Consider the following 15216-nt stretch of genomic DNA (forward strand, 5'->3'; position numbering starts at 1 on the left):
TAAGCCATGCTGAGAGACAGCATTAAGAGAGTGACATGACTGGTATGGTGTCTGCTAGTCACATCCAGTCCACTGGACCCATTTCTATGAACAAGAATATATTTTATTATATAGAAATATGTATTCATATCTGAAAACCCCCTATTTATATCATCATGACATTTAGGAACAAAAATTAAATGAAGCATCTGAAGAAGAGGCAGGAGAAGCCAGGTATGTTCAGCCCCATTTAGAGAAAGGGGGCTGGGGATCTAGATTTTCACATCAACTATCTACTGAATAACTAGAGAGAAGACAGAGCCCGACTTTTTCAGGAATGCACATCTAAAGAAAATAGAGCAATAGTCACAAGTTGCAGCACAGGAAATTCTCACATGGGATAAAGAAAAATATTCAAGACAGCAATTAAGCACTGGAACAGGTGGCAAGAGAGGTGTTGGGATTTCCATTCTTAGATTCAAACTGCAATGACTATGGCCCTGTACAGCCTAATCGAAACGTGAAATTACTCTTGCTCAAAGACTCAGGACCACAAGACCCCCAGATGTACATTCCAATCTACCAAACCACACTTCTCTATAATTTAAAAATATTTGTAGTGCTTCTGTATAAAATCCAGTGTGAAAATGATCAACACATCATTATAATTTCTCATCTTTTTATGCATAGTTTTACTTCCTTCCCGTATAATCTTTTCATAAGGATTATGCAATTTTACAAAATGGAGTTGTCATAAGCTTAAGTTTTGGTGAAGTTCTCCTATTCAGATGGGGAAAAATTGGGTGTTACACACTTATGTGAGATACAGATCTATCAGCAACTAGGTTAAGAGATGTCCAATATCAAACCATGTCTTCTGTCTCCAACTGACAAATGTATAGCAGATCCCTAAAGTCTTCTGTTTAAATTATTTCTTTTCTGTCATGCATATGTTTGCAAACACCTATATATATACTCTCTCACACACACAGTTAAGTTCATAAAAAATTAAAACTTATATATAGTAATGAAAAAAAATTAATATGAAAATCGTAACAAATATTTCTGCTGGTGGCCATGAAAGGAGGGGAACGTAAAGGGTATGTGGATTTTCAATGGAATCAGAATGTTACAATCTCTCTCATAGTAAATTTAATTAATTATGAGAAACAGAAGTGATTCTTGAAAGTACTTGGAATGGACCTACCTTGGTTTCCATTTTTAACAATTCAATAAATATTTTGCTCTTTCATTTGTTAAGGTCAAGAATACAAAAAAGTTATAACAAACATCACGTAATATTACATGAGGCATCTAATATTGCTTTCCTTTGAGGAACAGAGCAGCACAAAATTTTAAAATTTTATGTACTGTATTGCAAAGAAGAGGAATGAGTATGACAGATGGAAACAATCTACAGGGCAACTAATTTATTTAAAATTGTTCAACTTTGGACATAGATTAATAAAAGGATTCATGGTAAAACTTATACTAGTCTATCAAACTTGGGTAAAGTGGCTTTCTTTCTGAAAATATTTTATGATTACACATTTAAAACATTCTGTACTTATTGCAGAAGAATACCAATTTCAAGAATACCAAGTGGCATTGTCCAAATTAGAAGGTAAATCATGTTTGGTCACAGGGAAAGAAAAATGTGGGAATCATTCTTTGCCCTAGAGGAGGAATAAGATGTCTTACAATTTCAGGCAAAGCAAAACCTTTTCTTTCCATAACTCTACAGAATAACCAGCACATGTTAAATGAATAAATGTATCTGCTTATGATACTGTGCAATATTTGAAAAACTTGGAAATACACCAACAGACCTGGAATGAAAACCTGAGTTTACAGAAACTTCTTTCTAGTTGGATGTTAGAATGGAACCAGATTTCACCCTAAAATTTTCCTCTTACCATCTAATATTCACTTTTTTCCCTTTAAAAACCTATATTAAATGCATATTTTTGTTTCTTATTTTTTTTAACCTAAAACACTCACGATTAAAAGTTTGTTCTGGGATGTTTTAAAAACCTGTTGTACTAAGGCTCTCCAAAAACCTTCTGAATTCTTGAGTCTAACTTCTGCCTAATCCCTTCAGAGTTAAGTTAGTCTGTACCTTTAAAGTCTAATCTGAAAGATTTAAAAATAGCAAATTGTATGGAACTCAATCTGTTTATCTGAAAAGGATGAAAGGGTTTGTACTCCACCTAGATTTGAACTTTTGCTTCCACAGTGTATAGGTATTTCAAACCAAAAGTTTATACCACGAGGTTTATAAGACACGACACTCATGATAACTCCATCTTTCCTATGTTAATATCCATGTTAGAAACATAAATGAATGCCTTGATAAACTAGTCAAATATATTTTTAAATACTAAATGACAACTCATATGAAAAGCAACTACCAAATTGCCATTTCAGTTGTAAGAAGTGATATGTTTCTTTTTTTAAATCATTCCTTAAAAATCTCAGAAAAAAGGGAAGTCACATTAGTTCATTCCCTAAAATGACACAATGAAAACCTCTCTTCCATTTATTACCTTTGTCTCATCCCACTTCCAAGGTAATCTGCTGGAGACTACCTTAGCCAACAAACTGTGAAACAAATCCAACGTACCCTATAACACAGGCAGCCCCAGTTAATATTGTTCAAATTATTCACATCTGAAGGGCCGCGCCTGTCTGGATAGCTGGGCCCGACGCTTCTCTGGACTTGGTTTCTGCTACTCACATCTGTTTCAGCTTTAGACTTTCACTGGTATTCTGCCAGCAGCCACAACTTTTTAATGGCTACAATAAACTACAGAGACTCATCAAATCTTTGTTGTACGTGTTAAAATTATAACCTCTTCAATTAAAATTCTGATTTAAAAATTAACTAGAGTATTAACCAAAGAAAAAAATTTGAAAGGGAACTTTGAAAAAAGATAAGTTCTTATATTAGTGATTGTTTCTTTGTTTAAATGTAAGAGAAATAGTCACAGGAATGCTTGTTAGAATCTGTTGCATATTTCTAAGTGATAAAATACCAATATCTGAAAACATTTATACAACCTTTTTGGTTTCACATCTTTGCTGTCATTAACTTTGTATGTTAATTGCTTTGGCTGGCTTTAACATACACCTTTACAAAGAATTACGAAAAGAACCTCAAGAAAACAATTTTTCTAGATTTGCTGTAATTACCTACAAAAATTTGGTTTAGCACACAGAAATCAGTGATTACAAGAAAGCTGAAGTTTTTATTTTAGAAGAGTTTAGCTTTCCCTACTTGCTGTTTATGCCTTTGCAACGTAGAACAAATATGATGTGATGATCCTGCATGACTAAGATGTATGACAGCAGGACTACACACTGAAAAAGTACAAGATCAAACACAGATCATGTTTCTGCAAAAACTAGTCCAAAAGAGGGCAGGCCAAGGGGCTTCCAGGGCCAAGCGATGAGAGGAGATAGAGCACTCACTTATGCCCGGGTCGAACAAACAACAACTGATACTTTCCTACCACTATTAACCTTTGAAATTATCCTAAGGATGGCAGTGACCTAATCCAGCAATTCCTAGCTGTAAGGATAAACTATTTTGTAACGGTTTTCAGCGCCTTACATTGAAAAAATTTGAAAACAATTGTCTTGTTTAACTCTTATTATAAAAGGACTCTTCCATTCTGGTGCAAACATGCAAATCTAAATGTAAGTTTTTACATGTTTTTATGCAGATTCTCTTCCAAAACCCCATATTCCACACAGAACTCCCTTAGTAAAGTACAAATTTTTCTATAACAAGAAAAAGGCTTAAAATATTCAGTCATCATTTGCTGAATTTATTTTAGAAAATTGCATGCAGCACAAAATATAAAAAAAAAATTGCTTGGAATACTTAAGAGAACAACCCTTCCTACTTTATTTCCACTCAGTACCTTGATTGATAGATGAGTTGGGTTTCTGAGCCCCTCTTTAAAATAAACATTTTTAAATGTTTATTTTATGTCCCAGGGTGAAAATATTTTGAACTGGAGCTTTCAATTTCCCTTTGCTCTGCCTTGGCAAGCTGTGTTTTATTTCTACATTAATAGTATCCAACTCTTTCTTGTAGCTTTTAAATTGTTGTTATACAAGTACTGAAGAAAGTATTTATGTTATGGAGCTAACAGATATCTACAGTTAAACACATAATTCTGGAGAAGCCAGAGAAAAATTCACACATAACTAAAGAAATATTCAGAAAGATTTCTTTAGGGGCCTTTCAATTGTAAAAGGGAAAATTACTTTTCAGGATCTCTACTTTCATTTTTATTAAGTCATGAGTTAATTTTTTTTTGTTCTAATTTATGTGAGTAATTTGTGCCACAGTGTAAAAACTCTAAATGAATCAACACTATAAACCTAATTAGCAATAAGAAAACCTCATAAAGATCACATTTTAAATGGCACTTTGTTGTTAGCAGAATAAATGTGAAAGTTCCCAGTTACCTTCTAGATCTCTCTTCAGTTTCCTTAAGTCTTTTATTAGGTCTTCAAATTTAACTTGGGAGGCCTGGAAAAAATCCTGTGGTTCTGGTAAAGGAAAAATACTCTTGTCTGTTCCTGCTTCCTAAACAAACAAACAAACAAACAGGCCATTATGAAAACTGAATGCATTTCCAGTGAAATAAATAGCTTTTTGAAAAAAAAATTGTCATCTATGAAACCGTTTTAAAATTACAAAAATAACATATTTTAAATCATTCTTGTTAAAACAACATCTCATTTAAGATTAAATATTGACCATTCTGAGTATTGAAACTTCCTCTTAGATGTTGTAAAGCAAACTGTGCTCAATTTAAACTTCGAAACAACATTAAACACACAACATTTCAGTTAATTTTATGTCAATAAAGGTTAAGATAAGGGATTAGAAGTTTCTTAAAAAAAGATAACAGGAATGCCCATTTTAATGCAAGAAAGGATCTTATGCCAAAAATTTGTGGTTTCACTCTCTCACAATTCATTAAAAACACACACTTTATAAGCATAAATTGAAAACCCTATGCATATATTTCCTGAAGCAGTTTACACAGATAAAAATACACTGTTGAATGCTTATGTGGCTAAAGAAATAATGGGTTAAAGTCTGTATGGAACCCCGAAGTATATACCTTATTTTTAGCACAGTAAAAAAAAAAGGAATCAGAAATAAAACAAAAAAACCAAACAAAACCAGCAGAAACCCTCCACAAACAAAACGAAACAAAACAAAAAAACCCGGCAAACAACCAACAAAAAACTTTTACAAGGTTCAATGCAGTATCTCCAGTGGAATTTTAAGAAGTATGTATAAATGATATTAATATGACATTGCTGTGTATAAGCATATATTACTGAGTTTGAAATATGCATATACTTGTGTGGATTTCAGTCTCTAATACAGGAAAACTCATAGGCTGGAGAACTAATTGTTTTGTGAACGGGGAAAGAATAATTTTATTATTATAAAGATATGAACACTTTGGCAGAGTAAGTGCAATGGATGATAATTACACTGTGTTTATTTCCTCCCAAGAAAGATATACTGTTTGGTTCACAAAATTCCCTGATTTAAAATTACATTATAGTAGGAAGTTTGCAGAAATATTTTAATAAATTAATTACAAAGCATAAAAATCCCATCCCCCCCAAAATACCCAAACCAATAAAACCACCAACAACAGAAAACATAAGAAAAAACAAAGACAAACAAACCCAAAAACCTTAAAGAAAGAATACTGATATAGATCTACATATCTCAGGACTACTAACTCATCAATTCAACTTTATGAAAGAATTTTAAAAAAAGAAGAAGAAAAAAAAAAAAGAGAATCAGTTAAATTTTTTGAAAATCATTGTTAAAATCAATTAATAGCAATATTTTCATTTAAAATACAATAGTTAAAATTTTCCACTCAATAAGCTTGGCTATTGCCAATACCAAATATATATATTTTTAATATATGAAAGTATTATATATAAATGCATATACAGAGGACTATTACATATAACAGAATGTAACTCACAGAAGCATTTCAATACCTAACTTCACTCACATCAGCTGACTCACCTATCTTAAAATACCAACCTGTCCTCGCATTTTTTGTCCTAAGAGAGAAATCATGCTTCTGCCTTCCAATATCATGACACCAGAAGAAATTTTACAATGTTACAGTCACCCAGATATAATAAGGCAGGGGTGGAGTGACCATCTCTCCAGTCTGCAATGTTCACAACTAATTGCCTGTGGTTCTTTCAACAACCAATGTAAAATTTTCCAAAGCCTTATCTTGAAACTTATAGCAAATTTCTATTGAGGTACACAACTATTATAAGAAAGAAAAGAAATGGATTTTATTTTTCCATCAGAGGTACTATGTTCTGATTTCTATAAAGCTGTTACAAAGCTTTTTACCATCTCTTAAAGAAACCCAGCTTTGGAGAGACTGATAGAGCAAATCCTTTACCTTATCACAATGGCGTAGGTAATATATGACGACATAATCCACAAGATTAATACCATTATCCTAGGAGAAATCAAAGATGTGTGATTAACACTGATTCAATGTGTTAAAATGTACTCTATTTAAAATTAAATGAATCACTATTTTATATTGCTGTGAGAAATAGGATTCACAATATCTTTTAGCCTTAGCATTACTGACCAAAAAAACCTGATCTTTTATAACATGGACTTCATCCTACTGCTACTAGATCCAGAATTTATTTTGGTTTTAAATACCAGGCAAAAATACATGCAGCGAAAAATACACTGGAGAAGCTGTCTCCACATTTTATGTAATAATAGAAGGCATTATGGAATAGTAATATTAACTCAAATAACAATATTATTCAGTAATATTACTCTTAAGCATAATACCAACTAAATATTACAATCACCTCAGATACATTAATGTGAACAGAATTTCTTGATTCCTATAGTGTCAATCATCTATAAGGAAGATCCAAAAAAGGCATAGATGTTTACATATTTTATTCTAAATATGAACTCAGATAGCATTCAACTAAGAAGTATATTTCATGCCCTGTTACCATATAAATATGAATTTTAATTCTCACTTTATGGAATCACCATTTCCATGTTCCTGCACACAACTGTAAACAGTATTTTATTTTGTTACTTGTCATTGGGTCAGCATGGGCCAGATGAACTAAGGAAAAGTTATACATTACATTCAGCAATATAAAAGAACCATGATATAGGGAATTATATCTGGAATGCCTTTGAAGTTTTTTGGATGTGTTTTCATATTTTATATTGACAGGTATCAGAACAAACATTTGTATGTGAACGATGTCTGACTTCCTGTACAGAGCTGCCTTGTCTATATGAGAGCCTGCAGCGCATTATATTTTATTAGTATCATACACCAGCAAAATTCTTAACTAAGTAAGTCACTGCTGTCATGCAGAAAAAGCCACCCTGCATGTTTAAGAGTTTTAGAAGCCATTACTGGAGGGTCAAAAAATCTCTACAAACAGTAACTTTCTAAGCTCATATGACAATAAATGACTTTTATGTGAAATAAGAGGTATTCAGCATTGGCTCTTTACCTTAGCTCATGGAATTCAGCTCAGTTAAGACATATTTGCTGACTAATTCACAAGAAGGGAGTAACGGGACAAAGGAAGAATACCTTAATGTTCAAATGTACAAGACACTGCATTCTTTTCCTCTGCAATTACAGACTATCAGTTCTCTCTGAGGTTTCATGTCTGCCTGTAGCAACTGGACCCTTTGAGGTTTTTTGTTTGGTTGGTTTTTTTTGAAGACTAATCTAAACTAATAACATATTTATTCTGGCTCCCAGGAAACTGTAAATAATGTTATTTTTTAGCTTGTTTCACTAAGGAACAAGTCTTACAGAGTTATATTTTATATCGGTTACTCTATGCATAATTTGTGCTTGCTAAATTCAGCCACTTTGGAAAGTCCCAGAGATTATTATATTCTATGAAGTTTATAGATAGATAAAAGAGTGACACGAAACCTAGTAGTTCTACTGAAAAAAGTCAGGCGAAGCTGAATTTTACATTTTTCTTCAAGACGGCCAGCCAGCCAACAAACGCCTGAGTAATGGGAAAGTTGGCCTGGTTCTAGTTAAGCTGCTGTTTGTACTGTGTCTTGTCCATGCAGTAGGACTGGGAAAAAAGCGGTTATATGGAACAGCTGAACCATCACAGTGAAGATGAAAGTAAGAATTAGAATCACAGAATCATTTCAGTTGGAAAATACCTTTAAGATCACAGAGTTCAACTGAAAATCCAGCACTGCCAAGCCCATCACTAAACTATATTCCAAAGTGCCACCTCCAGGGTCACTGATTCCACCACCACTCTGGGCAGCCTGTTCCAATGCCTTATAACCCTTTCGTTGAAGAAATTTTTCCTAATATCCAAGCTAAACTTCCCTTGAAACAACTTGAGGCTGCTTCCTCTCATCCTATTGTTTTGTTACTTGGGAGAAGACACCAACCCCCACCTGGTTACAGCCTCCTTTCAAGGAGTTGTAGAGAGTTGTAAGGACCTGAGCATCCTTTCCTCGGAACTAAACTATCCCAGCTTCCTCAGCTGCTCCTTTTAAGACTGTGCTCCAGACTCTTTATCAGTTTTGCTGATCTTTGGACATGCTCCAGTGCCTCAATGTCTTTAGGGGACAAAGGACTCAAATCTTTTGGAAAAAGCTTTCATTAAAACAGTTGCTCACTGAACAATTCATTAAATGTGTTTCTGCACTTTGTTAATGATGATATACACAATTAAAACATAATGCTCCATAGATATACTGTTTTGCTGACAGTGTCTGTCTCACAAATGCATTCCTGTGTATACGAAGCATAATGGGGAACAAAAGCTTAAAATCTACATCTCTTGTACTTAAGAAAGCACTACACATAAGAAAACTAGAAAGACTTTTTTTCCTCACACTCCCAAGTCTATACCAACATCAGCAGAAAATTATCTCCTATTCTTTGCTGCTTCCTGTATCCATGTGATGTCTAGGTATGTTTTGGCAAAGAACACCCTTGAGCAGGGTTTCCATTGCCTAAATCACCAAACACCTCTTAATTTGCCCTACTGAAATAAGTAACAAAGTAATCTCATCTCAGAAGGTGTCTAGTCTTAGAGCCTGACTTTGATCCTAGCATGACTAATCAAAAACCAGCTAGTGCTTCTCAATTTTTGACAAAATAATTTACTGCCATCTCTGAGCATTTTCTCGTGCATGCCACTCAAACTTCATGTCCTACATGCATTTAACTGACAATTTAAAAAAAGACTGGAAGTATCTCACTGGGTGTGACATCTCCTTAATCTCTTATACATAATTTGTTAGTGTATACACTACAATGAACAATTACCGATATTTTGGTTTTGATTTTAAGAGTTTTTATTCACATAGAGCGACCTTCATATAAGCATGAAAAAAGAATGAGGACATTTATGGAGAAGACTTGAACAGTCTCTGCTCTCTCACTTCTCTCTACCCTACTGTAATTAAGTCCCCGCTAAAAAAAGAGACACGCAGAAGTTCTCACATAAGGAGAAATTAGATATTAAGGAAACAGACACGTGCAGGAGAAAGAGCTGAAAAGATAGGAGAAAAAAGAATGAAAACTGCGCAAAGCACCTTGCCTTTTCAAGTAAGAACAGTAAGAAATAAAGGATTAACTTCTGACAGACGAAGGAACAATAAAAAGAAATCCCTTCAGAAAATTTAACTTTAACCAAACATCAGTACTTACTCTGCTTTTGACATCCTTTAGTTTGGGGAGTATTTCCAAACCAAATCCATCAGCTTGACCTCGGGTCCTATTCCCTCCATTCATATAATTTCCAAAAGCCAGAATCAAACCCAGAATTTCCTTTACACTTTTCATGCTCAGCAAAGCCTGGAAAATGGATACTGGTCTGTAAATTCAGTTGGCACAAAAATTGTCATTGCTAATACAAATTATTTTATTCATTTTATTTTTGCTAAAGTTTTTTCTTCTCTGGTTTTACCTTGGTAGGTAAGGGAAGTTGAAGCTGTTACAATAATCAAAACTTCAAAAGAAACTTTTTTTAGACTTTATGTCCCTAGAGATACTATGTTTAATGTAATCCATACGAAGCAAATTATATGGTATCAAATATGTCAATAACAAAAAGATTAATGGAATATTTATAAACATTCTCAGAAGACTTCAAAAGTCTTAAAGACATGGAAGTGGTATATCATGAGTTTGCACAATGCACAGTCAAATGGAGATGTGCTATTTTTGCTGCCACCAGGTTAGACTCAGCCTATCACTCAGTCTGCTTCTCACAGGTCTGAAAATTCACATTCCTGGATCCATACTTAATCCAGATATAAGAGGGCTAAGGACTAACTAATTACATGCCTCAGAACAGAAAACAGTTCTGGAAACATAGTGTAGAACCAGTAAATTATTTTCAGTTACATATAAAGACATCTGTCAGTTGACAATCTGAGGCCACAGGCATCATTCTTAACTATGTAGCCTCATATACTGGATAAATTATATACTGGATAAACTGGATAAAGTTTAAGTGTGAACTCCGCATAAGTGAACTGAAGGCAATCCAGCTTTCCCTATCTCATACAACACTGATTCTCTATTTATGCCTCCTTTGTAAAGGAAAAAACAAGCAACTACTTCTATTGCAAAGAAATTCAAAGGGATGGACGATGGGTACTCTGTGAAAGCAAAGCTGATCAAAAACTAATCTGCAAATTAGAAAAAAAAATAAAATTAACTACGTTACTACATTTTCTGGTTAGGATGTTAGACCTTTAGGCCACTATTTAATTTCTCTCCTAATTTTTACCTTGCTCTACTTTTAATAATTTACTTGTTATAATTTAAAAATCTTGTCCTTAGTCTTTCATAGTATGGAAATATTAGGGAGAATTTTGTCCCCTACTAAAAATTCTGCAGTATCACGGTTACAGAAATTAATAGGTGCCATGGGAAAGTAGTAAACTAATGAACATGACAAGCATCTGTTGACATCAACAATGGTATGCAAATAAAAGGCAGTTTGCAAGGCCCTGTACTAAGCTTGTACTATATTTAATTTTTAGTTTATGAAGATAATCTACTACACTACTTAATAGGCAAAGTAATAAAAATCTAACATTTAAATACAAATAAATTTCTATGTACTCCATGGGGAATCACACGCAATTAATTTTCCTGCTTCCCTCTTCTTTTTGTTCTTTTCGGCAGCTAAAAATTTACTACAGCTTTATTTCCTAAAAAGCCAGTAACCAGGTTTAAGGTTCCTCGCTTCTGGTAAAAAAGAAACACAAATACTCTAAAATATATTTAAGTTTTAATTTAACTTTCATTAGGACTTACCTTGGAAACACGAGTCACGATATCTACCTTCCGGTGCACTGATGTTATCCCCTCAGAGAAAACCGACCGGAAGATAATGCACTGAGCTCGTTCTGCAAAGTTGGGGATTTGAGACAACTCATAGAGAAATCTGTGGGGAAGAAAGGACTATCAATGAATCTTTATAATTCTTCCCAGTGCGGTACATAATGGATCAAAGCCTGCAGTGTCATGAAATATACATGCAGTCTTTCCTACTTGAATCAAATCTGACAGAATTTATAATTGTTATATTCTTTATGCTAAGAATGTATTAAAAATCCTATTAGTGTCAATAAAAAGGCAATAATCATTGTCATATCAGTCCATTAAGTATCATAGTTGCACAGTAATAAACAGAAGAATCTCAAACCAAAATCATTCACTGGAAAAAAAAAAGGTAAATCAACATAGCACTACCTATGTACTAACTTATGCAGTTTTGTTTCCCTTAAAAATGTGCTCAGAAATACAGAACTCAATATATTCCCACAAATTTATTTCATAATGTAAAATGTCTGCTGACAGCTTTCTTCTGAATCTCAGCATCGATTTTTTCTAATTTGCACCACATTTTCAATCATTTAGCAGCATGTTTTATGGGAGTACACCTAGCTGTGTATTTAGCTCCAAAATACTTGCAGAGCATATCTGCCTTCAGTCGCTGTTCAGCAAAGTTACTAAGTCTTCATCTGCTCTGTATCTGTCCTCACAGGTAGATATTCCTCATGACTCTATTGTAGCTTTTTGTCTTTTAACTCTTTGGTAAATAAAAATAAATAGAGGCACATTCAACAACTGTAATTCAGACCTCACAAAATGAAAACATCCCAAAGGCATGAGTAATTCCCCCTTTTCATCAATTTATAAGAGCTTGGCTAATAATACAAGAAGCTTTAGCATTTCTTATAATAACAACATATAATAACAATAATTTGTTCTTGAGTTTTGAATTCAAGATTTCTGAGATATACAAGCTTGAAATCCAGAAGCAAACTTGTTTTTTGCTCCAACATTAGTTTAGCGTCATTCTTCTGATCTCCTGTCTACAGATACCCTTGGATTCCCCTTAATGCAACGCCAGAGATTTTTTCTACCACACCGAATTTTGGGAAATACAGTATTCAATTTATTAGCTTGAATTCTTCTTAACTTTATTTTAATCATTTAAGCCAATACATCCCATTTTCCCAAATTATTTCTTTTTACAATAAATAATATCAGTATGTTTAAATCTGCTTTATACATTTCTCATGCATGCTCAGCTTTGCTGAGTACATAGCGACTGTTTAAAAAATCAGCAGAATTCACCTGCGGCTAGTGTGAATACTATGTTTTAATTGGAATGCCATTTTTTTGTTTCTTTTTCTTTCTTGCCTGATGAAAAAAACTATTGTGAGAGAAGGATCAGGGAGGCCCAGCTTGGCTCTTAGACTTAAGAAGTGGGAAAAAAGAAATGCCAAGCTGGTATTAATAAAAATGCTTCCTATTGGGAATGAATGGTATTGCCAGGAAAAAAAAAGAGGGTATTTTGCACTTTGTGTGAGAGAAACAAAGGAAAGAAAAAACAAACTGCTTCATTAAAGTTCTAACATACATACAATTAAAAAGTTCAAATTTAAAAAGTCAAATGACACATACTCTTGCCTTCCTGTGGAAAGAGAACTATTTCCCACATGGCTGACTATCGAATACAATGTCACTGCGCCGAGAGTTTAAAGAGCATCAGTGTAAAAAGATGTCTCCAGATTCTGGAATTCAGAGTATCCAAAGTAAATATCCAGACAGAACACTTAGAACTGAAATCTGTCACAAAGAAGAATCGTAGCGAATACAAATGTAGTTACTAAACAAAAAGTCATAGCATGAAACTATGGCTGTCACAGATAAACCACCAATTCAGATGGATAAGACTTAAGAAGAAAAAGAAACATTCTTATTTCAATTTTACTCTGAGAGAAGTATGAGTGTGACTTAAAACAATGATGATGTAGCTGTGACATAGCTTTTGGATGGGTTTCTCATTACTACAGTTCTGGTGACCTAAAATAAATATGGAAAATATGCTGTTCACCTCCATGAGGTACATCGTAATCTTCTCTTTCAGAAACCATAAATAAAAAATGCATTTCCTTGAAAACTCGTTTAGCCTACCAGAATCTTGTAGTTAAGGACTTGAGAGAACTTTCAAGCCAGGCATTTTGTTATGGTGTTAGTGTGAGAAAGCATTCTTGCAGAAGATGGACAAGGAAGGCTGATTCTAAAGAGGTAAACTAATTTTCAGATCGCATTTATCTGCATTTGAAGAATACAAAATTTAGAAACATTTTTTTGGGAAAAGGGTGTATCTAATCCTGCAAGGTTCTAAGTATGACAGCAGAATTCAAACTGAAGTCCAACCAGAGTTGTCTTCAAAGAGAAGCAAGTGGTATTACTCAGACAGCGATTATAAATTCCTACCTATTTCCTGAATCAAACTATATTCCAACCAGTACCATATTTTGTTACTATTTCCTTTATTAGTACTTATTTCTCAGTGGAGAGGCCTATACAGAAAATATATCACAACTAAATGGAGTCTCTTGGAAAATAGCTATAGCATCTGCATCCTGCTAGCGAAGCCCCAAACTATGGCAAATTTTGCACATAAATCTTTAATGTGGCAATTAATATTAGCATTTTAACAGCTATTAACATGAAACATAATTTGGCAGGGTATTGTTATGTTGCCATCATGCTTACAGTTTGTGCCAAATTTAACATACGAGCAAGACAAATAAGAACCATGTGTGCAGAAGAACATCAGTGATATCACTAAAGCTTTTTATTTGTCTGGTAATCCAAGTACGTTAAGGGTCTTCTTTAGACTCCAGTGGACTCAAATCTAAGGTTTCACTACATGAATGACTACTACTAGTATGTGCAGCCATTTGATAAATTATTTTATTTACACTTTTGTTCTGACCCTCATTAAAGACAATATACGAGGCTTATGTCCTACAGCAAATATTTTTAATCACACATACAAATCCTGTCTTTAACCTTTTATGGAGCTAATAAGTAAAGCACAGCTCCAACAAATCTCCAGTTCTGCAGTTAGGTTGCACGTAATCTACTGAGTTTTCAGAAAGCACATTATTTTGAAGGTCCAACAAAATTTATGGAAGTGCATAAAGCAAATTGTTTTTCCCTTAAGCTATCTTTTAAAAAGCTAGTTTTCTTAACCTATGTAATTTAATTATAGGGTAAAAATGGGATACACTAAGACTTGCAGAAAGAGCACTGAGTAATAATTGATAAAAAAATAGCTTTTTTCTTTGATACTACTATTTCACTCTGAACCACTAGGCATAACTGCTTTATTTACAGTTCTTAATTATGGAACAATGATAGTATAAATCCAACTTTGTATTTAATTAAGATTAACCTCACTCCACTATAAGTTACAAAAAAGACAACCTCCTATAACCCCAGAGCTCTACAAGATTCGTATTCTCCAGAAGACAAAATGCATTCATATTTATTTGACTTGGATATACAGCAAACAGACTGCCAAAGATTCAAGCTCTGGAAAACATCAGCTAGCCACACAATGTATCCTTACGCCCCAAGCCAAGGCAATGAAAGCCATGGATATGGGATGCAAAAGTAAACTAGTATATAAACTTTATAGATATTTGTCTTCTTAAGGCTGACTAAAGAACAACAGCCTCTCTTCATCAAGAGTAAGATAATAGCCTTATCTCCTAATATTAGCCTATTCCTTAGTGTGCAGTCACAAATAAGTATTTAGCTATCTCATGTAAGCAGAAAAAAAAAT

At 33.7% G+C, this 15216-nt stretch overlaps 1 protein-coding gene across 1 annotated transcript in view; it reads right to left on the reverse strand.

Annotated features, from left to right (window-relative positions):
* The window catches only part of FMN1 (formin 1), a 138453-nt gene that overhangs the window by 58172 nt on the left and 65065 nt on the right, over positions 1-15216 (reverse strand). Inside the window, exons 9-12 of the mRNA XM_083863276.1 lie at positions 11379-11508; positions 9759-9905; positions 6459-6518; positions 4459-4579 (exon numbers count right to left, since the gene is read on the reverse strand). Coding sequence (XP_083719402.1) covers positions 4459-4579; positions 6459-6518; positions 9759-9905; positions 11379-11508 — 458 coding nt within the window. The remainder of the gene's footprint in view (positions 1-4458; positions 4580-6458; positions 6519-9758; positions 9906-11378; positions 11509-15216) is intronic.

The sequence above is a fragment of the Zosterops lateralis genome (assembly GCF_965231275.1).
Source record: "Zosterops lateralis genome assembly, chromosome: 6".
In the NCBI taxonomy this organism is placed as follows: Eukaryota; Metazoa; Chordata; class Aves; order Passeriformes; family Zosteropidae; genus Zosterops; species Zosterops lateralis.